This window comes from Hemitrygon akajei, chromosome 9 (genome assembly GCF_048418815.1).
Source record: "Hemitrygon akajei chromosome 9, sHemAka1.3, whole genome shotgun sequence".
NCBI lineage: Eukaryota > Metazoa > Chordata > Chondrichthyes > Myliobatiformes > Dasyatidae > Hemitrygon > Hemitrygon akajei.
This window is the reverse complement of record NC_133132.1, coordinates 34,718,308-34,745,380: the sequence shown is the minus strand read 5'-3', so window position 1 is coordinate 34,745,380 and position 27,073 is coordinate 34,718,308. Positions and strand designations below refer to the sequence as shown.

At 45.6% G+C, this 27,073-nt stretch overlaps 1 protein-coding gene across 3 annotated transcripts; it reads left to right on the top strand.

Moving 5' to 3' along the window:
- Window positions 1-1,327: 1,327 nt before the first annotated feature.
- prss35 (serine protease 35) lies at window positions 1,328-25,581 on the top strand. Of its 3 annotated transcripts, none has more exons than XM_073055769.1 (2): window positions 1,328-1,422; window positions 20,189-25,581. In XM_073055769.1, exon 2 carries the CDS (start codon window positions 20,208-20,210, stop codon window positions 21,351-21,353), a length of 1,146 nt encoding a protein of 381 aa, XP_072911870.1. In that variant the 5' UTR covers window positions 1,328-1,422; window positions 20,189-20,207; the 3' UTR covers window positions 21,354-25,581. The 3 variants fall into 3 exon arrangements, with proteins under 3 accessions (XP_072911870.1, XP_072911869.1, XP_072911871.1); XM_073055768.1 differs by lacking the exon at window positions 1,328-1,422 and adding an exon at window positions 2,507-2,721; XM_073055770.1 differs by lacking the exon at window positions 1,328-1,422 and adding an exon at window positions 11,023-11,490.
- The last annotated feature ends 1,492 nt before the right edge of the window (window positions 25,582-27,073 follow it).

Here is a 27,073-nt window from a genome sequence, read left to right as displayed (position 1 = left end):
GTCCATGAAGCAGGGGAAGGTATGTAACTTCACTTGCTTGCCATAAGAGGATCTGTCCTCGGACCAGCACATAAGTGGCATGCCAGTGTCTCTACTTTCTTAGAAGTTTGCGCATATTTGACATGTCACCTAAAACTTTGAAAAAACTTTTACAGACGCACAGTGGAGATTATCTTAGCTGGTTGCATCACGGCCTGGTATGGAAACACCAACGCCCAGGAACAGAAAAGCCTACAGAGAGTAGTGAGTGCAGCCCAATCTATCACAGACAAAGCACTCCCCACCAGTGTGTACACCTACAAGCAGCTCTGCCACAAGAAAGTAGCACCCACGATCGAGACCCTCACCATCCAGGCTGTGCTCTCTTCTCATTGCTGCCATCAGGTAGGAGGTGCACACACCACCAGGTTCAGGAAGATTTATTCCCCTACAACCACCGGGCTCCTGAATCAGCATGGATAACTTTACTCACCTCAGCACTGAACTCCCCCACCACCGACAGACCCACTTTCAAGGACTCTCCAAGTCATGTTCTCGGTATTATCTCTTTCTTTATTTCCACAATTCATCTTCTTTTGCACATCAGTTGTTTATCAGTATTTGTGTGTGTACGGTTCTTCATAAATTCTATTGTATTTCTGTATTTGCCTGCAAGTAACCAAATCTCAAAGTGACATAGGTAGTTTGATAATATAGGTACTTTGTCTTCAAGATTGTTTAACATCATTTCCAGTACAAAGGAGTGTAAAGGAGAACAAAATAATTGCTATATAGGGTCTGAAACAGCAGAATAAACACATTAAGATAACAGACATAATAATAATTAAAAACGCAATAAATAGAAATACACAAGTTACCTTATGTACATAGACTGATTGTATGCTGGGCACAGGAGTGTCTGTACGTAAAGTGACTCTGACAGAAAATTGTCACAATATATGCTGGCAATAGCAGAACCCAAGTGCAGAGGAAGTACAGATTCTGATGTAAAGACGGCAATGGAAGTTTATTCATAATAATTACAAGAGAATTTTGATGGCTCGGCTGAACGACACTGCGAGAGGTAACAGTCTCCAAACTCGGACCCCGCAATTAGCGCTAATCAGTCGTCCTCTTAAATAATGCAAGTAACACGGAACCCCCTAAGCCTATCAAAATAAACTTAACGAGCTTAATCAGAAGTCACCAGGAGACTGCATTACAAAGAAAAAACACAAGCAACTCTAAATGATTAATTACTCTCATTACACATCAATTAACCAGTCCAGGTGCTTTAAAAACCTTGACGTCGCATGCTCTCTGGTGCCCCCTACGAACAAAGTGGAGGTATTGATCAGCCTGGGAAGAAACTGTTTCTGCATCTGCTGTAGATGCTACACAGCCTCCTCCCTGATCGGATTGGAGAAATAGTCCATGAGCAGGGTGAGCGGTGTTACTGGCACCTTTCTGTATACGCACGTCCTTGATGGCGGCCAGGTTGGAGCTGGTGATGCGATGTGCAAGTTTGCCTACCGGTTGTCGAGCCTTCCTGTCGGCCACAGCGCAGTGATGCGGTTTGTCAAGATGCTCTCTACAGCGTAGAATAACGTTAGCATGAATGCGCATAGCCCCGCTTTCTTCGGCCTCCTCGCGAAGTACAAGCGTTGGTGAGCTTTCCTGATTGTGTTCTGGGACCGTGAGAGGTTGTGTGTGATGCGCTTTCCTAGGAGTTTAGAACTGCTGGCGCTTTCCACTGCTGTGTTGCAGATGAAAAGACAGGGTAGACTGTGAGGTCCAGAGTCCATCTTGTAATTCCAGAGGTTGCTCAGCGTCTCCTAGCAGTGACGGAAGAAGCTGTTCTCGAATCTGTCCTGATTCAAAAATCACAGGCAGCGTCTATGGAGAGAAGTAAACAATAGACGCTTCGGGTCTTCATGGGCACTGGAAAGGAAGCGTCTCGGCCCGAAACGCCGACTGTTTATTCCTCTCTATAGACGCTGCCTGACCTGCTGAGTTCCTCCAGCACTTTGTGATTTTTACCATTAACTGGTGCGCAATAGTCGGTTACGATACTAACAGTGCTGACTAATGGATTTCCAGCATCTGCAGAATCCCTTGTGTGTATACGGTGGCAGTAATTCTATAGGCACTGATTAATACCTACAATTTAAAAAAAGAGTTTGCTTAGGTAAACTGCGATTGGATGTTTCGTTCGCTGAAGTTCAGCAAGGAAATTTGAACGCCCTTCCTACCATTACCATTTACCCTGCGCGCTCATTCATTGCAGGTGCGACGGTTCTTTAAAACTTCACGCTCGACTTCATCCTCACCTCGACGTGTCGGAACAGACTTCGTAAATTTTCAGCACTAACAAGCAGATAAGTTAGTGGGTGGGGTGGGAAGTCCTTGGTACTTCACAACGGGGGTTTTGTTTCCAGTCTGGTCTGACGAACAAAACCCCGCCGGAGATGCGTTTGTAAACAGTCCCTTGGAAACGAAACGGCAGAGAGGGAGGCGAGCGGGCTCTTATTGGACACTCCCCTGTCGACTTCCCCCCGGCGCTGGGAAGAAACGCCAAGACGTGGACTTTACTCGCAGGCATCAGGGACGCGGTGCAGACGGGGAGGTGCTCGGACGCGGGCACCGGGAGGACTCTGTGGGGAAGTGAGACACTTCATGAGCCGCAAAGGAGCCGGGGCCGGACCGTGGGGGAGAGGGTCGCGCAGCACAGCCTGCTAACAGGTAAGGAGAGGTCGGCGTCGTACACACCAAATGCTGGAGGAACCCAGCAGGTCAGACAACATCCATAGACAGGAATAAACAGCCGAGACCCTTCAGCGGGTTAGAGTCAGCCTGGGTTCAGGGAGGGAGGAGGACGAGCTCGGCGAGGAATTGCCCCTGCTCCGGCACAGAGCGGGGACGGCTTTGTTGGAAAAGCCACGCAAACGGCTGCCGGGTCGGGAGCACCGACCCGCCGGATCGCGAAGGGCAGTGCGCTCCCGTGACAAACGCGGTGGACTCGTTCACACCTTCCCCATAAAACACAGGAGCTCTTTCACCTTTGAAGTAGCATTCTGTCAAACACCGGCCGATTCCACTCACTTTTCAGAACTTCACTTACTGCTCTAGGACTTAACTCACGAATTCCACAAGTATACTGTTGCTATGTGATTTTTTTTTTGTATCGCCTTTCTGATTTTTTTTTAAAAAAGAACAATCTACTAAAAATGCTCCTTTTTCATTCGTAAATTTATTTGCCGGGAGTGTAAGCTATTCTAAATGACAGTGAATTAAGAAAAAGAACACACCTTTAAACTCCATGTTTACCCGCAAAGTTTTCCCCAAGAGTCCTCTTTTAGGACTCTCCAGCTCGTGTCCTCTTATCTATCTTTAAATTTTTTTGTATTTACAGTTTATTTTCTTTTGCACATTGGTTGTCTGTCTTTGTGTGTAATTTTCCCATCGTGTTTCTTTGTACCTACTGTGAACGTCTGCACGGAAACGAATCTCAGGGTAGTCTTTAGCGATATGAAGGCACTTTGATAATAAATTTACTTCGGACTTTTTTCCTGGAGGTGGCCCTCAAGATCAGCGGAATAAAACGACAAATGGTTGAAAGGTAGGGCTTTCAAAACGGTAAAGGTGACTGCGTCTGCTCTTTGTGGAGGTTCCTGCACGCAGGGGCGAGCCCCTGTGGGCGGGGGAACGGCGGGGAGGGAGCAGGGCGCTCTCCGTGCGCGGCCCGGGCTCCCCGGGGACGTGAGTGGGCCGGCGGAGTTGCCGGGCCATCTGCTGTTCATTTGTGCGAACCGCGGTCAGCCGGGACACGACCTATCAGACTAAAGCGATCCACGTCTCTCCCCGGGGGTGACCCAGCACCGCAAAGTCAAAATAAATTTCAAAGTACACGTACAACCCTGAGATTCACTTTCCCGCGGGCATTCACAAAGAAACAAAACATAATAAGAATAAATAAATATCGAGAACATGAGGCGAAGAGTCCTTGAAGAGAGCCCCCTGTGTTGAAGGAAGAGTTCAGTGATGGGGCGAGTGAAGTTGAGCGGATTGGCTTGCTTCCTTATAAAAGCCGCGGTGGGAGTCTAGGATTCACTCTGCGTTTTTCGATGCTGCCACTAACTCGGGGAGATTCCCCCTGTTTCTCCCAAGCTTCGCCTTAAGAGACGAAATTATATGTATGCGATTATTTACTTAGAGAATGGGCCCTTCCAGGCGCACCGCCCAGCATCCCCCCCGCCAACCCCGATTTAACCCTGGGCTAATCACCGGACAATTTACAATGGCCAATTAACCTGCCCAGTTCGTCTTTGGACCGTGGGAGGAAACCGACGGAGCCGGCGGAATCCCTGGCGTTCCGGGGGCCAGGACGTATGGAGACTCCTCACAGGGGACGCGGGGATTCGCCCCGAGCTGTAGTAGAGTACGCAACGAGGACGGGAGCTGGAGAGAATCCGTCTGAACATCGTGTCTAAATACCTCGAGTTATTAAGGATCTATAAAAATGTAAAGTTTCATGAGATGCCAGAAGAGCAGGAACGCGAAAAATGCATCGAATTAACAGGAGCTGCCTCACGGCGCCGAGATTCAGGATAGTTTAATGTCATTTCTAGTGCACAGGTGTGAGGGAGAATGAAATGATTGTTACTCCGGATCTGATGCAGCACAAAAAATCAAATTAGATAAAGAACACAGATAATAGTAATAAAAACAAAACGTGTATAAGGCAGCCTGTATTCATAGGTGGGTGGCGGGGCCTCTGCCAAAGGCACTGTTCCTCTCCGCCAGCGTGCAGGTTATCCCTGGGCAAGGGGTATCTCCTGCTTCGCTCTCCTCCACCCCCCCCCACCCCACCAATCGATCAGGGTAAGGCAAATCCAGGGGGGGGGGTGGTCGTATGAGTAGCTATCTCAAGTCCTGGTTATGCGACCAGTGGACAATCTCTGAAGTGTATCGATGATGATTGGGATCACCCGTCTTGTGACGACACTGCCCAGAAGAAGGCAATGGCAAACCACTTCTGTGGGGGGGGGGAGGGGGGAGGGGGTGATGGCCAAAAGTAATCATGGTCATGGATAGAAAATGATCATACCACACAGCAGATAATAATGATGATAGATTGTATGTCCATAAAGTGACAGGAGGCAGAAGGTGACTGACAGGAACTGATGAAGTAGTGGTGGGTGGGCGAGTGGGTGGAGGTGTTGATTGGCCTTGCTTTTTGGGGAAAGTGACTCGTTTTGATTCTGGTGGCCCGAGCATGGATGCCGCCAGACACGGGCTTAATGTTGACCTCAAGTGCTGTTGCTGTGGAGTCTGCACGCTCTGCCTGTGACAGCGCTGGCTTTCCTCTCCTGGGCTCCAGCTTCCCCCCACGTCACAAAGATGTGCAGACTGGTAGATCAGTAGTTGATCAGCCATGATCTCAAAATGGCGGTGCAGGCTCGAAGGGCCGAATGGTCTACTTCTGCACCTATTGTCTATTGTCTATAAACAGGGGATTCTGCAGATGCCGGAAATCCAGAATAACACACAAAGCTGGAGGAACTCGGCAGGTCAGGCAGCATCTGTGGAAAGGAATGAGTGTTTCGAGGCATCTGGCTTCTGCCCCCTTCCTTTCCAATCCTGAGGAAGGGTTTTGAGCCAAAATGTTGATTCTGTATACCTCTCCAAGGATCCTGCAGAGTTCCTCTGGGGGGGGGGGGGGGGGGGGGGTGGTGTGTGTGTGTGTGTGTGTGTGTGTGTGTGTGTGTGTGTGTGTGTGTGTGTGTGTGTGTGTGTGTGTGTGTGTGTGTGTGTGTGTGTGTGTGTGTGTGTGTGTGTGTGTGTGTGTGTGTGAGACGTTACTCTGGACTCTCAGCATCTGCAGAACCTCTTGTGTTTATCATGTAATGCTGAGACTTTATAAGGCTTTGGTCTGTCTACATTTGGAATATTGTGAGCAGTTTTGGGTTCCTTATCTAAGAAAGGATGTGCTGAGGGTCCAAAGGAGATTTACGAGAAGCATCCTGGCAATGAAGGAGTTAACGTATGAGGAGTGCTTCATCTCTCCGGGCCTGTTCTCACTGGAGTTTAGAAGAATGGGGGGGGGGGGGGGGGTCTCATTGAAAAGCCTAGACAGAGTGGATGTTTCCAATAGTGTGTGTGTCCACGACCAGGGGCACAGCCTCAGAATATAAGGATGTCTCTTTAGGACAGAGATGAGGAATTACTTTAGCCAACTGGTGGAAAATCTGTGGCATTCATTGCCACAGGCGGCTTTGGAGGCCATATCATCAGGTATATTTAAAGTGGAGTTTGATAGGTTCTTGATTCATAAAGGTGTCTGTGATTACGAGGAGAAGCCAGAAGAATAGGCAGACTCCATGGGCCAGATGACCTTAACCCTGCTCCTATGTCTTATGATCTTATGGCAACAAACCCTGTTCTGTTCTTCCTCCTGATAACCTGCCATGTTGGTTTGTCCAATCGGTAAGTGGATTCAAATCTCCCACGACAATTGCATCTCTCTTCAGAAATGCCATGGATATTTCCCCGTTCATTTTCAGCCTACTCTGGTAGCTCAAACCCCATTCCCGTCCACGTCGTCTTTCTCGACCTCGGCAGAAACTGGCACGACACAGTTGCATAGCGGTGAGTGTAACGCTACAGCGGCCCGGGTTCAATTCCCACCACTGCCTGTGAGGAGTTTGCACGTTCTCCCCGAGACTGCATAGGTTTCCTCCCACATTCCAAAGACGGATGGGTTAGTGGGCTGACTGGTCGCATGGGTGCAATCGGGCAGCGGTGACTTGTTGGGCCAGAAAGACCTGTTACTGTGCTGTATCTCTGTAAGTAATTAAAGGGTTAAACTGATTCTACACTGCCTCTGCATCACGACTCAACATTACGCAGGTAGTTTCCTTAGCTAACAAGACTATTTCACTTCCCTTCCCTTCCTAGCCTAAACACGGGCAGAAATGATGGCCTGGGGGAGAATCAGGATCAGTGTTTCAGGTCTCCGCATCCGAAGCGTCATTTTAACTTCTGCAGGCTGAACACAGCTCGAGCACTTTGCACTGGTGACCTAGCTACCCGTGACAGCAACCAGAAATTGTTGTCACTGTCTTGTATGTTGTGAAATCTCTTGTTCTGTGGCAGAGGTTCTGTGCAAAGACATAAAGTCACTATAACTTACAAAGTAAATGAGAAGTGCAAAGAAGAAGAATGTGGGAGTGTTCATGGACCATTCAGAGATTGGATGGTGGAGGGAAAGAAGCTGCTCCTGAGTCAGAGTGTGGGTTTGCAGGCTCCTGTACCACCTCCTCGGTGGTAGTAATGAGCAGAGGGCTTATTCCAGGTGGTAAGGTTCCCTAATGATGGATGCTGCTTTCTTGAAGCATAGTCTCTTGAAGATGTTCTTGATGGTGGGAGGGTTGTGCCGTGGTCGAGTCTATAGCCCTCTTGCATCTTGTGCATTGCAGCCAGTCGGAATGATCTCCACCTGTACATCTGCAGAAAATTTAAAGAGTCTTTGGCGACCTACCACATCTCCTCAAACTCCCAACGAGGTAGAGCTGCCAGAATGCCTCCCTCAGGATTGCATCGCTATGTTGGGCCCAGGATCGATCCTCTGAGGTGCTGACACTTGGGGACTTGGAAGCTGCTCACCCCTCAGTGAGGACTGTTGTGGGTTCTTCCAAATTCACCTCCCTCAAGAGCACAGTCAGTTCACCATTAGTTCACTAGAGAGGTACAGTAGCCTCTGTGACCTGGGTGTTGGCCTTGGTGAGGGTGGTGAGACATTCTCAGACCTAATGCCATGATGGAAAAGGAAACGGCCAGGGACAACTCTCTGCACACAGCTGGTGTCACATCAGACCAGATGGTATCAGATACTATTGGGCAGGACGCAAGCAGAAGAGATTCTGTCTTTTTGTCTGTCTGTCTCTCACACAGCAGGTCAGGCAGCATCTATGGAAGGAATAAAGAGTTGATGTTTTGGGCTGAGACCTTCAGCCAGATGCTGCCTGACCTGCTGAGTTCCTCCAGCAAGAGAAAATCTGCAGATGCTGGAAATCAAAGTAATACACACTAAATGCCGGAGGAACTCAACAGGCCCCAGGCAGAAACTATGGAAGTTGACATTTCAAGCCGAGACCCTTCATCAGGACTGGTTCCTCGCACATTTAGTGAGTGTAACTGACAGGACACTGGCTAGCCTTCCCCACTGTTACCTCTCACACATAGAAGTAGGTGTGATTAGTGTGCGGGTTCATTTAAAAAGCTTTGCAGAAATTAACACTTAAAAAGTTTCTCATTTCTACTGCTCTTGCGTAACTTCCAAAACCTGTGTTGCAAATAACATCATAAAATAATTAAAATGTGATCTAAAACTGGAATGTGGATGCCTCGTAGTGCCAAATTTCAGAGAAGTAGTTTGATGGGAAATGGAAACCTCACTAACAAACAGTTCAAACTGAAAATTAATGTCCAATGCAAGAACTTGTGGGAGTTCTCCTGCTTTCTTCTGCCACCTAGTGGTGAGTTAACAATAACACTGCAGTCACCTTAACTGGCAAGTTAAGTTCAATGTCGGAATTAAATTTATTATCAAAGTACCTACAGTAAATGTCACCATATACAAACCCTGGGATTCATTTTCTTCCAGGCATTCAAAATAAAATCAAAGGAACACAATAGAGTCAATGAAAAGCTACGCACAAAGACAAACAACCAATGTGAAAAAGATGACAAATTGTGCAAATACAAAAAGACAAAAATAATGATAATAGATAATATTGATTTGCAGAGTCCCTGGAAGTAAGTTATAAGGCTGTGGGGACCTCAGCGTTGGGGTGAGTGAAGTTATCCATGCTAGTTCAAGAGTCTGAAGATTGAGGGGTGATAACTGTGACCTCAGGGCCCCTGTACCTCCTTCTCAATTGCAACAGTGAGGAGAGAAGTCTTGTCCTAGAGCCTGATGGTCGCGGGGTAATAACTGTCGCTGAACCTGGTGGTGTGGGTCCTGAGGCTCCTGTACCACCTTCCTGATGGCGGCAGTGAGAAGACCCGGATTGGTGTCGGGGAAGACGGGTGGGTTCCTTGATGATAGATGCTGCTTTCCTACAACAGCACTCCTTGTAGATGTGCTCAAAGGTGGGGAGGGCTTCTCCTATGAAGGAGATTATAGATTAAAAATTAAGATTAGATTTATTTGTAACATGTACATTGAAACACAGAGTGAAATGTTTACCCTAATGCTCTGCTGTCTATTCTCTCCATACTAATCCTAACCTACCATCAAACCTGCAGATAAGGGGGGTGCTGTAGCTGTTTGGCAGACTGACTGCTACCTTGGTGAGGCCAGACCACACTCTTAGACACTTCCTCTTACTTACCCCTCAAACGGTACCCCACTAAGGAGCATCAGGCTATTGACTCCCGAACCATGACTAGGACCTTATTAACTCAGGATCTCCACCCACCACCACCAACCCCATAGTTTCCTCACCCCACTCCTCCCGTTTCTACCTCAAACTTGCCTGTCCTGGTAGGCCCGTTGTTACTGCTTGTTCCAGCCCCTCATAACGTACCTCGACTCAGCTTTACCCACACCCGCTCCGGTTCAGTCCCTTCCTACCTACGTCTGTGATGCTTCACATGCTCTGGAACTTTTCAATTACCTCAAGTTCCCTGGTCACAGTTGTCCAATTTTCACCATCGACGTCCAGTCCTTGTACACCTCCGTCTCCTAACAGGAGGGTCTTAAAGTTCTTCGTTTCTTTCTAGATAACTTACCCAACCATTTCCCCTCCCCCACCACTCTCCTCCATTTGGCAGAACTGATCCTCGCTCTCAATAATTTATCCTTGAGCTCCTCCACTTCAAAAGGTGTAGCCATTGGTCGCTCACACGGGTTCCAGTTATGCCTGCCTTTTTGTCAGCTACGTGGAACAGTCCATGTTCCAAGCCTATCACTACCCAACTTTTCCTACGCTACATTGACGTCTGCATTGGTGCTGCTTCCTGCACCCGTGCTGAGCTCGTCAACCTCATCCACGTCGCCTCCAACTTCTACTCAGCCCTCAAATTTACCCGGTCCATTTCTGACACTTCCCTCCCCTTTCTCAATCTCTGTCTTTGGAACCCCTGCCATTTCTCATGGGATCCCACCGCCAAGCACATCCCCCACCCTGCCCCCCCCCCCCAACTTTCTGCTTTATACAGGGATCCCATTCTATGCAACTCTCTTCTCCATTCATCCCTCCCCACTGATCTCCCTCCTGGTACTTACCCTTGCAAGCGGAACAAGTGCTACACCTGCCCCTACATCTCACTACCATTCAGGGCCCCAAACAGTCCTTCCAGGTGAGGTGACACTTCACCTGCGAGTCGGTTGGGGTCATCTACTGTATGCGGTGCCCCTGGTCTCTTGTATATCGGTGAGACCCGACGTAGATTGGGAGACTGCCTTGCCGAGCCCCTACCAGGAAAAAGCAGGATCTCCCGGTGGCCACCCATTTCAGTTCTACTTCCCATTCCCATTCCAACGTGTCAATCCATGGACTCCTCTACCGTTGTGATGAGGCCACACTCAGGTTGGAGGAACTAAACCTTATTTTCCATCCAGGTAGCCTCCAACCTGATGTCATGAACATCAATTCCTCGAACGTCTGGTAAATTCCCCCCCCCCCCACCACCATTCCTGTTTCCCTCACTCGCCTTTTATCTTCTTATGTGCCCATCACTTCCTTCTGGTGCTCCTCCCCCGTCCTTCATGATCTTCTACCCTCTCCTATCGGATTCCTCCTTCTCCAGCCCTGTATTTCTTTTATCTATCAGCTTGCCAGCCCTTTACTTCACCCCTCCCACTCCTGGTTTCACCTCTCACTTGCCACCTTGTACTTCCTCCTCCCCTCCCTCCACCTTGCTCTGACTTCTCATCTTTCTTCCAGTCCCGGCGAAAGGTCTCAGCGCGAAACGTCAACTGTTTGCTCTATCCCATCGATGCTGCCTGGCCTGCTGGGTTCCTCCAGGCATTTTGTGTCTGTTGAGGGAAATGCATCGTTTGCGTCAATAACTAATTCAGTCTGAGGAGGTGCTGGGGGCAGCCCGCGGGTATCACCGTGCTTCTGGCACCAACACAGCATGCTCTGACCGTAACTCTCATGTCTTTGGAAACCGGAGTACCTGGAGGGAGCTCTCACAGTCAAGGGCGAACGTACAAACTCTTTGCGGACAGCCGTGGGAATTGAACTCTGATCGCTGACACCGCACCGATAATGGGGAAATTCCTGCTTAATACAAAAGATCAGGAGACGGAAGGATAAATGGTACGTTTGCAAAGATCTCCCACACTGCAGCTGCATTTTACTTACCGTTATTGGAGCTGCAGCATCAACCCGAGCAAGATTATCTTGAAAAAAACTTTGAAAACCAAGCAAAAAAAGAAAAGCCTGCCTTCCTTTTGGTGGATCCCAGCACATGAAGACTGGAGCCCCCTGCACCCACAACGTAGGTTTGATATTTCAGTAATGGAAGGGCAAAGAACACCTGTAGAAGTGTGTCAACGTTTTAGATGACGTGCCCAGCCTACACAAACCTCTCAGGAGGTTGTTGGGCCTTGTTTGTGATGGTACTTATGTGCTGGTCCTGGGACAGATCCCCTGATATGATGACACCAAGGAATTTAAAGTTACCGACCCTCTCCACCTCCCATTTCCTAATGAGGACTGGCTCACTGGCCTCCGGCCTCCTCCGAAGACCAGAAGACATAGAGGCAGAATTGGCCTATCCATCGAGGCTGCTCCGTCATTTCATCATGGCTGATCCATTTTCCTCTCAGCCCAGTTCTCTGCCTTCTCCCTGTAATCTGTCACTCCCTAACTAATCAAGAACCTAGCAACCTCTGTCTCAAATATACCCTCTATAGCCATCCCTGGCAAAGAATTTCACAGATGCATTACCCTCTGGCCAAAGAAATTCCTTCTCATCTCTGTTCTCAGTGAGTGTCCCTCTATTCTGCGGCTGTGCCCTCTGGTCCTAGACTCACCCATAATACGAAACATCCTCTCCACATCCACTCTATCAAGGCCTTTCAGCATTTGATAGGTTTCAATGAGATCCCCCCCCCCCCCCTCATTCTTAAAAATTTAATGAGTACAGGCCCGTAACCATCAGTCACTCCTCATACAATAAGCCTTTCATTCCTGGAATCATTCTTGTGAAATTCTTCTGAACCCTTTCCAATGTCAGCACATCCTTTCTTAGGTAAGGGGCCCAAAACTGCTCACAATACTCCAAGTGAGGCCTCACCAGTGCTTTATAAAGTCTGAACATTACATCCTTGCTTTTATATTTGAGTCCTCTCAAAATTGCATTTGCCTTCCTCACCACCAACTCCACCTGCAAATTAACCTTTAGTGAATCCTGCGCAAGGACTCCCCAGTCCCTTTGCACCTCAGTTTTTTGAATTTTCTCTCCATTTAGAAAATGGTCAACCCTTCCATTTCTTCTACCAAAGTGCATGACCAAACACATCCTGACACTATATTCCATCTGCCACTTCTTTGCCCATTCTCCTAATCTGTCTAAGTCCTTCTCTATCCTCCCTTCCTCAATGCTACCTCTCCCCCCCACCGCCCCATTCACCTATCTTCATATTGTCTGCAAACTTGGCTACAAAGCCATCATTCTGTCATCCGACTCATTGACATATAATGTGAAAAGAATTGGTCCCAACACAGACACCTGGTCACTGGCACCCAACCAGAAAAGGCCCCCTTTATTCCCACTCTGCCTCCTACCAATCAGCCACTGCTGTATCCATGCTGGAATCTTCCCTGTCAGTCTTGTTGAGCAAAGGCCTTGCTCCTGTAGTCAGTCAGTTCTTTGGTTTTTGTGATGTTGAGTGGGAAGCTGATGTTGCAGCACCATTCAGCCAGATTTTTGATCTGGCGCATCAGATTTCCTGCCTTTCTTCAAAAGGCTAAAAGATGTTTCCATTTATTAAAGGACAGATTTAAGTACAGCTTTAGCTTGCACTTCAATAACCGATTAGGTATGTTAATTTTTTCCCCAAAAATGGATATGCAAAGAAATAACATGAATGTAGCCTTGTTCATTTGTACTGTTTATACATCAGCACAGGGGCGTGCTAGCGTATTAGCTGGTGTAATGCTCTATGGCACCACCGATCAGGGTTCATTTCCTGCCACTATCAGTAAGGAGTTTTCATCTTCTCCCTGTGAGCACGTGGGTTTCCTCCGGGTGCTCCGGTTTCCTCCCACATTCCAAAGATGTACAGGTTACGGTGAGTGAGTTGTGGGCACGCTACGTTGGCACTGGAAGCATGGCAGCACTTGAGGATTGCCCCAGAAAGGGTGTTGGCCATCGACACAAATGATGCATGTCTCGATTTCCGACGTGCCGTGTATGTGGCAAATGCGCGGCGGCAGCGTTCAGACCCGGCGTGGCGGCCGCTCCTCACGGAGGGGCTGCGTTTGTGTGGCCGCTCTCCATCGGTGCTGATGGGAGGATGGTTTTGAAACTCTGAGATTCGTGTGGTTATTGGACTGTGTGGTTTACGTTGGCCTCCTTCAGTTGTCGGTCTTCTCTCTCGTTGCTGGTTGGCGATGTGTTGGTTTGTGTACGAGGTAGGAGTTGGGATCTGGGGTCTGACCTTGGTGTTTTTCTATGTGGGCGATATGTGAGTTTTTTTTGTGATTGTGTGAGAGACAGGTTGGGAGTTTGATGTTTTCTGTGAGGAAGGGGTTTGGGGGGTTTGAAGTTGTTATCGCTGTTTCTTTCGTGATGGAGGGGTTTGGGGTTTTTGATATTCCACCTGTATAACGGAAACTGGGAATCTATTAGTTTTTTTTGCAAGGGGGGGCAATTTGGGGATTGCAGTTCTGTTTTCCGTGTGAGCCATCTGTTAGTTTCTGTGTGAAGGAGTGGGTGCGGCGGGGGGGGGGGGTTTGGGGTTTGTGAGTTTCCTTTTTTCTTTCATGCAGGTGGGGGTGGCGTTGACGTCTTTCAACGTTGTCCATGGTTTTTTATTTTGTGGCTATCTTGAGATACCAGAGTCGTATTGTACATGCATACTTCGACAATAAAATGCACCTTTAAAAAGTTTGAGCCTTTAAAGCTCTTCTTTAGCAGAAACATACCAGCCATTTTAAGAGGATAGAAACAATTATTTTTAACTCAGAGTAGTTAGTTAAAAGTAGTTGGATGTGTTTAAAAATACAGGGAACATTTCAAGTAAGAAACTGTTTACCTTTATGATAATTATGTATTTTCTTCTCAACTAATTTCACGTTGTAATTTTCCCTTAGATTTGTGACCTTTGTAATTCACCAAAGGAGACAACAACTTCAAAGGGTATACAACCACGAATTAAACACAGTCAGATCCATATGCAGACTATCGCAGCAAACAGGGTTCGGAAACCTGCTGAGGTTATAAACAAAGCAAAGAGGTTTCTGAGGCTGTGTCCGTCAGTCAGTCTATTGCAGTCATTCCCAATCCCATTGGGGGGGGGGGGGGGGCGGCTACGTAGCATCAACGCCAGGACCAGTAGACTCAAAAACAGTTACTTTCCCCAAGCAGTAAGACTGGTCAAGTTTATTTGGGTCGTCATGGGCAGGGTGGGGTAGAGGGGGTAGTGGGGATAAGCTCCTGTGACTTATTTAAATGCTCCTAGTAGCTTCTGACAACCAAGTCCAGCTCCTGGCCTTCACGTGTGGCTTTGTTGCTAAGCCCGGCAGAACTGTTTTTACTGACTGGAAAAGGGTCAAAGGCGGGCTACTGGTGCCTTAAAATCAGTTGCTTCAGTGTGATTGGCGTCTCCTCCAGGAGAAGGAAACCTCTGCTGTCACGGTGAAGGCTTCAGGAGTGAACCCTGAGGGAAAATCCAGAGCTGGAGGCCCTAAGGCAGCCCGATGTTGCGTTCACCGCTGACTGGCTATTCCTTGCTCTCCCCATCGTACTGCCCTGGCTTGTGTATCACGCAGACAGCTGGGATGCAAAGTCCATGGTCGACCCTGAGCAATGGAGGGCCTCAATTACTGATGAACACCTCCACCCTCTAACTCCACCACACCTTTGTGATTTCTTGTCAGTCACCTTATGTACCCGCTGGCATCACTTCATGGACATACAATCAACTAATCTTATGTCTTTTATTATTGTGTTCTTTATCTTTTGTGATTATCTTTGTGCTGCATTGGAGCTGGAGTAATAATTATTTCTTTCTCGTGACACTCGCCTACTGGAAATGGAATTAAACAATCTTGCATCTTGCAGTTGTATGTGATCCGATATCACAGGACTTCACTAATATCCCACTCAATCGCCTGCCTGCATTGGCCTCAACAACTGTTGCTCTGGCTCACCGCCAGCGGATGTAATGTGACTTGCTGTGCTTAGCACGTCACCCTGGTACAAAACTTATCGGCGTGGTCGGTCACTCCACAGGGCTTGTGGGGAATCTGGTCTGTGATTTTATGCAGATTCAGATTTGCTTATCTCATGTATTCCAAAACATACAGTGAAATGTGTCATTTGTGTTAGCACCTGGTGTCAACATAGCATGCCCACTGTATTTAGCAGAACCACACAATCAGCAACAACAGCAACAAAACAAGTCCCTTTCCCACACTCCCCACCCAGGCCTCTGAGCTCTAGTCCCAGGCCCAGATTCTCAGGCATCAGGGCTCCGGGCTCTCGGGCACCAGGGCTCCGCGCTCCAGTCCCAGGCCCGGGCTCTCGGGCACCAGGGCTCCGCGCTCCAGTCCCAGGCCCGAACTCTCGGGCATCAAGGCTCCGCACTCCAGTCCCAGGCCCGGGCTCTTGGGCATCAGGGCTCTGAGCTCTAGGCAAGCCGACTTTGGTCTTTGACCTTCAGGCAAGTGATTTCACTTAGATTTCAGCACTCCTTCAAGGCAAATGTTGGCTAAGTTTTATCCCTGAGGGTGGAGGAGGCCCTGACTGGAACTGAGAGACCTGATGAGAGTTCTGGCCAAGGACTGGAGGAGGCCTAGTTCTGTGAAACAAACACATTCAGTAAAAACTATATTTGGAAATATCACTTCTTGGCAATTCTAAGTAAAAATTGCTTGACTGGATGTCATAAATGTAGGCATGGATAGATAAGAAAGGGTTTTGCATTTATGAAGGATCTTGGCCTGAAATGTTTACTGTCTATTTTCCTCCATACACTGAGTACAGAGTTAAGGAGCACCACAGTGCAGAAGCAGACCCTTCAGCCCATCTAATCCTTGCCTAGTTCCATTGACCTGCACTCCGTCCATAGCCATCTATACCCCTCCCATCCATGTACCTATCCAAATTTCTCCGAAAATTTGATCTTTAATCCACACCCACCATTTCCACTGGCAGCTTGTTCCACACTTTCACCACCTCTGCTTTCCATTGAGTTGGAAAACTACATATTATTCTCTTCTCAAGAAAGAAAGCTAAAGTTAACTAGGAAGTTGGTGAAGACATAATTGTTGTGTGCAGTTCTGGTCACCTACCTTCAGGAAAGATAGCAATGAGATTGAAAGAGTGCAGAGAAACTTTACAAGGACGTTGCCAGGGCACTGAATTATAGGGAAAGGTTGAATAGGACTTTATTCCCTAGAATGTAGCAGAATGAGGAGAGATTTGATCGTGGTATACAAAATTATCAGGGGTATAGATAGGATAAATGCAAGCAGGCTTTTTCAACTGAGCTTGGATGAGACTAGAACTAGAGGTCATGGGTTAATAATAAAATGTTTATAGAGCACTTTTCATACAGATGGTGTAGTTCAAAGTGTTTTACAATGGGATAAAGGGCAAACATGAAAATAATAGACAAAAAGCTGTTGTTAAAAGCTAGGTTAAATAAATAGGTTTTGAGCTTGTGTTTAGAACAGTCTGCATGCCTTACAGTTTTTAAGCACACAGTCCGCAGGTTGGGAGCGTAGTTCAAAAAAGCTGAATGGCCAATTGTCTTTTGAGGGAGGTAGTTTAAATTTAAGAGGCTGGCAGAAGAAGACGCGAGAGCTCGAGCAGGGTTATAAACTGAAATGATGCTGTGTTGTACTCTGATCCCAGACTATGGAGTGCTTTATAAACAAATAAAAGAACTCTTAAAAATCAAATCTGAAAGACACAAGGAACTAGGTGGGAATGGTATGCTCTCTTATCCTTGTTTTAGTCAAAGGTCTAGCAGCTACATTCTGAACGAGTTAAAGTTTGTCAGTAGATTGCTTTGGAAGGCCAGTAAAAAATACATGGCAGTAAACTAATCTATTCAATATAAAGGCATGAATTAGTCTCTCAGCACCATTACGTGACAAACAAATGTGCCTTAGCAGTATTTCTTAAGTGTAGAAATGCTGTTCTGATTAATTTCCTTATGTGGGATTTAAAATTCAATACTGAATCAAGGATAGCATCCAGGCTTGTTCAAGGGGAGCCAAGTTCTCAAATTTATCAGGAAGTTTATCTCTTTTGGCTTTGGGACCAACCAAAATAATTTTAGTTTTATCTTTATTTAGTTTTAGGAAGTTATTGCTTAAACATTTGTTTATTGCAGCCATACCAGAAGTTGGAGAGAAGAGGCTGTTATCGTCATCGGGCTCACCCGAGATGTACAGTCGTGTGCCATCTACATAACCGTGGAAATCGAGTTTGTTCTCCATTGCTGACTCCTAAGGGGAGTAGGTTAAGGGTGAAAAGTGAAACCTTTACGGGGAACTTTTTCACTCGGAGGGCTGTGAGAGCATCAGAATGGTGGATGCGGGTTTGATTTCGACATTTAACAGAAATTTGGATTAGAAAATTTATTGGGTTTGTATGGTCTGAGTGCAGGTCGATGGGACTAGCGAGAATAATAGTTCAGCATGTCTAGATGGGCTGAACGGCCTGTTTCTATGCTGGGTTACTCTATAAACTATAGGCCAATTATAGTTATTATACCGACAGACATTCTTCCCCAGTTCCTCCCGCTCCTTTGTGTCTTGCTCCAGATTTCCAGGACCTGTAACCTCCTGGGTCCGTCTTGCATTTGTACTGCTTTCTTTGACCTGAGGTCAATGAAATATTTTTTGAAATATGATGACAAGTGTGACCCCCAGGTTTATAGTAAACAACACACCACGATTGCATTTCTCTGCTCAAAGGGTCTGGATTCAGTCCCAGATGCCATCACTGAAGACATGTGCCCCCTAGTGGCAGACACCAAATCACCAGCTGGAGCAGCGTACAGGATCACAGCAGCAACCTTGCACTCAAAGGCTGGAAGCTGATTAACCTTTCCCACTCTTGCATATTCAACAATACCAAAATATAATATCTCTACAATAGTAAGCAACTATGGAAGCCTTTTTGACATACCTATAAAGGGTGAGAAATATATCATTCTACATCTATCCAAGATCTGAGCAGAAATTACACATTTTGTTATTGTCTCACAGATCTTGGAAATTTATTTTTGTTGTTTTTATTATCTCCCTGTTTCCCCTACCCTTCAACCATTTCCTTTTGCCTCCCACTTTTCTTCCCCGTCCTCCTCCCTTCCTTGCAACCTTGTACTCAATGTCAGTAAGACCAAGAAATTGATTGTGGACTTGAAGAAAAGGGTGAACTCCTGAATTGGGTGACATGCACCAGTCCTCATCGAAGGGTCAGCCGTGGAAAGGGTGGGCAGTTTCAAGTTTCTGAGGATCTATCCAGGGCCCAACATACTGACGCAATTACAAAGAAGGCACGACAGCAGCTATACTTCATGAAGGAGCCTTGGGTCCAACACCACCAGGTTCAGGAACAGTTATCAGGCTCCTGAACCAGTGTGGGTAACTACACTCACCTCAGCTCTGAACTGATTCCACAACCTGGAGACTCTTTACAACTACTGCCTCAGTATTATTTTTTTTTTACACAGTTTGTCTTCTTTTGCACATTGATTATTTGTCAGTCCTTGTTTATGTATAGTTTTTCATAAATACTATTTTATTTCTTTTCTGTATTGCTTGTAAGAAATTAAATATCAAGGTAACACATGAACAAATATGTACTTTGATAGTAAATTTTGCTTTGACTTTGGTTCTGTCATGATACTACCTTCAGTTCATCACACAATGTTAGGCCTCTCTATTGGATGGGGTTGATCTTAGATGTTGCGTCCCAACTGTCTATATGATGCACAATCCAGGGCAGTAGGATATGGAGAGCTCTCCACGCAGCTGATGAATCCAAAGGAATGGAAAAGACCGATACAGTTTGGCACCTGAAAAGTTGCAGGAGGTGCCAGTCAGCATTGAACTCAATGTAAGACAGTCTTAGGGGGTCTAGCTCTGGACTTTTCCTTGGGGTTCACTCCCAAAGCCTTCCCCGTGAGTGGGTATAATCGCAAGGCAGCGGAGGTTTGAGATCAGAGTTTTCTTTCTCTTTGAAGAGCTGCTAACCATGGCTGACCAGCCCTATCTCTTTTGAAGACAACTGGTTTTAAGGTGTTTGTAGCCCACCTTTGCTCCTTCTCCTCTGGTAGAATTGGTTCTGCTGGGCTTGGTAGCCAAGCTGCATGTGAAGGCCATAGAGTAAGTATTGGTCCAAAATTATATTAGAGATTTATGTTTTATTATGTAAGGGAAGCAATTTAAAATTTCTGATATGAGTAGTTGACACACAGGTTCCTCCCAGTCTCCGCTCAAATAGCAGGAAGCTCCTGCCAGTCGCTTCCAACTCGTCACCGGCAGCCTACTGAAACCCAGCTCTCACCCACAATCCTTGTTCCCTTGTCGAACCAGCCAGCCTCAACCACTTGCTCCTAGCCTTCACTCTCCCTGCCTAAGGTTTATGTCGTTGCTTGTTGTGTTCAGTTTCTGCTCACGCTTGACTTGTGGCCCCTCCTGTCTTGTTATTAAAGTTATTGCTCACTGCTAAACCATCTCCGCTGGTCTACATTTGGGTCAATTCTTCACAAGTTTATTTAATTTAGAGATACAGTGCCTTCTGGCCCAATGAGCCGACCACCCAGCAGCCCTCGACAACCCAGCTTTAACCCTAACCTAATCTCGGGACAATTTACAATGACCAATCAAGCTACCCGGTGAATCTTTGGACTGTAGGAGGATCTGGAGGACCTGGTGAAAACCACACACAAGCAGTTGATCTGAAAGTATATCTTGTATTAAATTTTTTTCTCTGCTTTTCTTCACAGAGGAAAATCTGGTTTCACAATGGGAACTCTACCAATTATATTATTCCTTTCCACAAGTACATTGATACTTGCCTTTGAGATTGGCACTGAGAATGACTACACCTGGCATTTACAGAGGGCACCTCAAGTGTTGGACAAAAGAACCATGACCATTAAACCTCCAAGGTTTGCAGCTAAAACCAAATTGTTGCTTAACTCGACCTGTGGGATCGCTTGCCAAAAGAAACTACCATCACCAACTGTGTCTGACCTCCAGGATTACCTTTCATATGAGACGGTGTACAGTAATGGGACACGCACAGTGACTGAGGTAAACATCAGAGAATTTGATCTGAAACACGAACTTGAGTACACCAAGAGTAGCAGTTCCTCGAGGAGGCGGAGGAAGAGGCAGGTCTTCGGGTTGGATAGCAGGTTCAGCATCAGCCAGAAGCAGTTCGTTACTAATTATCCCTTCAACACGGCGGTGAAAATCTCCACAGGATGCACTGGCATTCTGGTATCCCGGAAACACGTGCTGACAGCGGCTCACTGCATCCACGACGGCAAAGACTACGTGAAAGGCGCCAAGAGGCTCCGAGTTGGATTCCTAAAGATGAGATCCAAGGGAGGCGGTCGAAGAAGAGGGTCCAAGCGGATTAAACGATCAACGAAGGATAAGCCTTCCTTCCAGTGGTCCAGGGTCGTACGCACTCAAGTACCAAAGGGCTGGTTCAAAGGCGTCGGTGAAGATATTGCAATTGATTATGACTACGCCATTCTGGAGCTGAAAAGGGCTCAGAAGCACAAGTACATGGATATCGGCATTAGTCCCCCCGTGCAGAACATGCCGAGCAGCCGGATTCACTTCTCGGGCTTCGATAACGACCGGCCGGGCAAGTTGGTTTATCGCTTTTGCACCGTGTCTGATGAGTCCAATGACCTGCTCTACCAGTACTGCGACGCCCAGCCCGGATCGAGCGGCTCGGGCGTCTACGTTCGGCTTCGGGAGCCCGAGCAGCGTGTCTGGAAACGGAAAATCATCGGAGTCTTTTCCGGTCACCAGTGGGTGAATATCAACGGCGGGCAACAGGATTACAATGTGGCCGTGCGCATCACGCCTCTTAAATACGCACAGATCTGCTTCTGGATACATGGAAACTATGCTGATTGCAGAGATGGTTGATGGGTTCTGCTACTCACTTTTGCGTCTGCGTACTTCTGTACAGACATTGGCTGAACTGGATGATAGTTTTCCTCTGAGAGTCATTGAAAAGACAAGTGCAATTTCATCTTGATTATAATAATCTGTTCAGGGTGCTCTAATTTATGAAAATGTAAACTTAACAGCAGCCTTTCAGAGCATATCAATAACTGGGGTGCATTGCTGTCAGATATTCGACTTACTTAGTTAATTATTAATCTGCACGATTGAGATATTCAAAGCCGGTACAAACCCAATAAGTATTTAGTTAATGGTGTTGAAAGTTCCATGTATTAAAATGTCTCCTTGTTCTCATTTCTAATGTTATTTTTAAAGTGTTGACGGATTCACTGCCACAGTTTCTAGATGGTTAGAATCAGAATCAGGTCTGTTATCACTGGCATACAGTATGTTGTGAAATTTGTTGTTTTGTGGCAACAGTACTTTGCAATACATAGTTATAAAACATAAATTACAATAAGAAATGAAAAATTGAATTAAATATGTAGTGCAAAAAGAGGGGAAAAAATTTAAAAACTAAAAATATTGAGGTTGTGTCCATGGGTCCATTGTCCATTCAGAAATCTGATGGTGGAGCAGAAGAAGCTGTTCCTGAAATGGTGAGTGTGTGTCTTCAGGCTCCTGTGCCTCCTTCCTGATGGTACTAATGAGAAGATGGCATGTCTTGGGTGATGGGGGTCCTAAATGATAGATTTTTTTTTGTGGCATCTCCTTTTGAAGATGTCCCCGAAAGCTAGGGAGGCCAGTGCCCATGATGGAGCTGGCTGAGTTTACAACTTGCTGCAGCTTTTTCTGATCAGACCAGATGGTGAAGCAACCAGTTAGAATGCTCTCCATGGTACATCTGTAGAAACTTGCAATTGTCTGGTGACGTACTAGTTCTCCTCAAAGCCCTAATGAAATATAGCCACTATTGTGCCTTCTTGTATTGTAAACGAAACACTATTCATTCAAATTTTAAGCCATTTCTTGTATAAAGCTACATCAACATGTCACTTGCATCGAATTTAAAATGCCTTGTAATCTAGGGGAAGTGATTCTTTCCCTTGTACTGACTCTGCATTACATCACTTGCTGTTGAAGATATATGGTAGCTGATCTTCATAGCTTTTTTTCTCCATGTAGGGAATACGTTATTGTCAATTTTTTAATGACTTTAGCACAAATATGCCACTTAGTAAATGAACTGCCAAAATGGAATGCATTCTACAAATAGATATAGTCCAGGTCCTCCTCATGTTCAAAGTACGTACGTGTTTTTAAAAAATTTTTATTTAGAGATACAGCACGGGTGGACCTGTTCAGCCCCTTGAGCCGCAGCAACCCCCGTTTTAACCCTAGCCTAATCACGGGGCAGTTTGCAGTGACCAATTAACCGACGTCGTTGGACTGTGGGAGGAAACTGGAGCACCCAGAAGAAACCCCGGCATTCCACAGCATGGACTCCTTGGAGAAGATGCCGAATTCCAAACTCCGAAGCCCCAAGCTGCAGTAGTGTGGCACTAACTGCTGCACCACTGTGAAGTATTTGTACATCTATACTACTCAGATTCATTTTCTTGCAGGCATCTGCAGTAGTACAATAGGGTCAATGGAAAACTACACACAGACTGATGTCTTCCACAGGGCTCCCTTGCTGCCATCTGGTGGTAGTCCAGACAATGTGCAAGTGGGAAAGGTGACCATGAACCAAATTCACACACAGCCCAGGATGTCAGTAACCCTGCTGCAAATTCACCTCGCCCATCTCCAAAGCACCTGTTTGTGGGTGCAGGCTGTACCTAAACCAGGCATTCATACACAAGGGAGGGCCTGAAGTTACAAAGCTTAGTAAAATCACAGTATAGAGAAAACTGCAGCTTGTAACTTGACAAAAGGAATTGAATTCACACAACAAATGTTCACACAGTCGAAGTGTAATTAAATGGATGCAGTGAATGAAAATGTAAATGGGATTTGTTAGTTAAATTTATTTAAATTTTAACCATCATTTCATTTTTTTCATGACCTCTGCTCTCCTCCGAACCCATAAAAAGTATTGAGGTAGTGATAGGTCAAAAGTACTAATAGAATCCAGTACATTTGTAGCCATCCACTAAGAATGCCTTATTCAAGGTTCAAGATTGTTTAACATCATTTCCAGTACATGGTGTAAATGCAAACAAAATAATTGTTATTCTGGATCCGATGCAGCACCAAAGTAAAGCAGTAAAATAAAGAACACAATAATTTTAAAAAACAATAAATATTGATACCTAAGATAGCTTATAAACATAATTGATTGTATGTCTGTAAAGTGATGCTGAGCACAGGAGCGTCTGTACATAAAGTGACTGACAGGAAATGATAAAGTGGTGGTTGTGAGTGCAGAAGGGTGGGTTAGTGGGTCAAGGTGTTGATCAGCCTATGGAGTTACAGGAGTGAATGATATTTCAATGGGATTTGTCATTCTGTATGGCAAATCAAATCAATCTCTCTAAAAATGTGTTGTCAGAAGCTTTTATTTTTCAATTGCATCTAGCTAACAGTGCAGATTAGAAACTAACGCTTCAGGTATCAAACTGATCATTTGATTGCTAACAGCACATCATTCTTATTTATACAGAGAACAATGGCAAAGATCTATCGGTTTGTATTCATGAAGAAGGTAGACAAAATGACAAATGTTTCAGAACTTGTAACTGGGCAGAGTGGTAAAGGTCTAAACATTTCCTGACAAATTCAGTGCTTTGAAATCAGATTCAGAATTCTGTCCTAAACAAAAACTCAAATAATATTAGCTTGCTCCTATTGCAGGAGGACAAGAATATTGAGAGAGGCAGAGAATACTGCGGGCGTATGGTCAGGTGCCATGGTGGCAGAGTGTTAGTGCAATGCTCGGGGTGTTGGAGTTCAATTCCAGCATCCACTGTAGGCAAGTTTATACGTCCCTTCACGTGCATCCCAGCCCCCCCCCCCCCCCCCCCCCATGCTCCGGGTTTCCTCTCACAGTCCAAAGACTTACTGGTTAGTGGATTAATTGGTCATTGTTAATTGTCCTGTGATAAGGCTAGGGTTAAATCAATGGGTTACTAGGTGCCATAGCCTGAAGGGCTGGAAGGGCCAGTTCCACACTGTATCTCTAAATAAATAAATAGATATACAAATAATAATGTCTGTGAAAAGTTTGAGGAAAGTTCTACCACTTTATAAGGGCTGGAGCCTCCCTGTCTGTTACATTCACTGTCATTGCATGTTAGGTGACAGTAAAGATTGAATAAGGGGAGAAAAAGGGATTTAGCTAAGAATTGTAAAATGGTGCACGCTGTTAACTAAAAATAAATACAGCTATACTCAAAGCACAACACCGTTGAGGGAATTCTGCACAACACTTCAAGGAAATATTTAAATAATGATGGTCATCAACAAATAGAACTTGAAGTCATTTATTTTGAATTAATAACAAGCACACAAAATTTTTTATTTATTTGTTAGAACTAGATTTTGATTAACTATATTCAAGAAAATCACTGATTTTTCTATTTGAAATCTATAATGAGAATATGTTCACCTAAGATAATTAGTAATTAAATTCATTCCTTTAGAAAAATAATCTAGCTGGGTAATAGCTGATGATGGCCATTAAATAAAATAAAGTTTAGCTTTATTTGTCACCAGTACATCGAAAAATTGAAACATTCTCTGAAATGTGTGTGTCAAATCATATCAGTGAGGATGTGCTGGGGGCAGCCACAAGCGTCACCAGGCTGCTGGTACCAACGTGACATGCCCGCAACTTACCAGCCCTTATCAGTAAGTCTTTGGAACGTGGGAGGAAACCAGAGCACGTGGCGGAAACCCTCATGGTCACAGGGAGAACGTACAAACTCCTTACAGACTGCAGCAGGAACTGAACCCTGATCTTCCAGCTGGCACTGTGAAGCGGTTGCTGCTCTACCGTGCCACTCTAAATTCATTAAGGGAAAAAAAAATAACTGAACCCAGGTAATTTTGTTTTTTTTTGCTTTGGGCAAAATATAAGTTGCTTTGCATATTTGCTCTTAAGTGTCATTTTAAAATAAAACTCTGAAATGCATGGTTAGACAGTGGCACTTTCGATAGATTCACTGTTTTGATGTACAGTATATTGTAAGACATGATCTATGAATCTCACTGTATGTTGAGCAGAAAAATACAGATTTTCACTGTTCTTGGTTATCTGTTGTGTTTATTTATTGTTGGAAATAGTTAGACATTTAATATACAAAATACTCTCTGTGGCCACTTTATTAGATTCAGGAATCGAACCCTTGAGGTCTGCTTCTGCTGTAGCCCATCCTCTTCATGGTTTGATGTGTTGTGCATTCAGGGGAGCTTTTCTCCACACCACTGTCATAACACATGGTTATCTGAGTAGGAACATGGAAGTCTACAGCACAGGAACAGGCCATTCAGCCCACAATGGTGCAGCCCATCCACTTTGAGGTTCAATGTGTCTTCAGAGATGTTCTTCTGCACACCCGCTATTTAACGCATGGTTACTTGAGTTACTGTTACCTTGAATCGGACTGGCCATTCTCCTCTTACCCCTCTCTTTGACAAAGAATTTTTGCCCAACAGGTGTTATTCTTTTGCTTTTGGCACCATTTTCTGTTAAGACTGCTGTGCATGAAAATCGCAGGAGATCAGAAGATTACGAGAAACCAAAACCACCCTGTCTGGCACCAACCATCATTCCACAAAGTCACTTAGATCATATCTTCCCTAATCTGATGGTTGGTCTGAACAACAACTGAACCTCTTGACCATGTCTACATGCATTGAGTTGCTGATTAGATATTTACATTAATGAGCAAGTGTAAAGTGGCTACTGAGTATCATTACACGTTTTATTATCTGAGTTCATTCATGCATTGAATTGTCTGTAAATCTAGGAACCAGTTAATTCAATTATTTATTAAATAGTCCTGCAAGGTCACTAAATATCACTACGATTCATTCACTCATTATGTGCTGTATCATATGACATGGGTGATTATGGTCTTTCCATGACCATGACTGTTCTTGGCAAATTTTTCTACAGAAGTGGTTTGCCATTGCCTTCTTCTTGACAATGTCTTTACAAGACGGGTGATGTTAGTCATGATCAATACCCTTCGGAGATTGTCTGCCTGGTGTCGGTGGTCACATAACCAGGACTTGTGATATGCACCGTCTGCTCATACGACCATCCACTTCCCGCTCCCATGGCTTCACGTGATCCTGATCGGGGGGCTAAGCAGGTGCTACACCTTACCCGAGGGGGTCCTGCAGGCTAGCAGAGGGAAGAAGCGCCTTACCCCTTCTTTTTGTAGAGACATATCCCCATTCTGCCACCCAAATAATGATAATGAAAGTAATTACTATGATTACATTGTTCAATTAAAACAGAAAATGCTTAGCAGGTTAGGCAGCATCTGTGAAGGCAGAAATATTTCAGAACAATAAGCCTTCATCAGAGCTGACCATTTTTGGCATAGGCTGGAAGGGCTGCATGTAAGAAATTGCTGAATTAGAGTCATAGAGAAGTACAGCACAGAAACAGCCCCTTTGGCCCATTGAGCCCATGGCAAAACCATTTAAACTGCCTACTCTCATCGACCTGCACCAGGACCACAGTCCTCCACACCCTTACCATCCATGTACCTATCCAAACTTGTCTT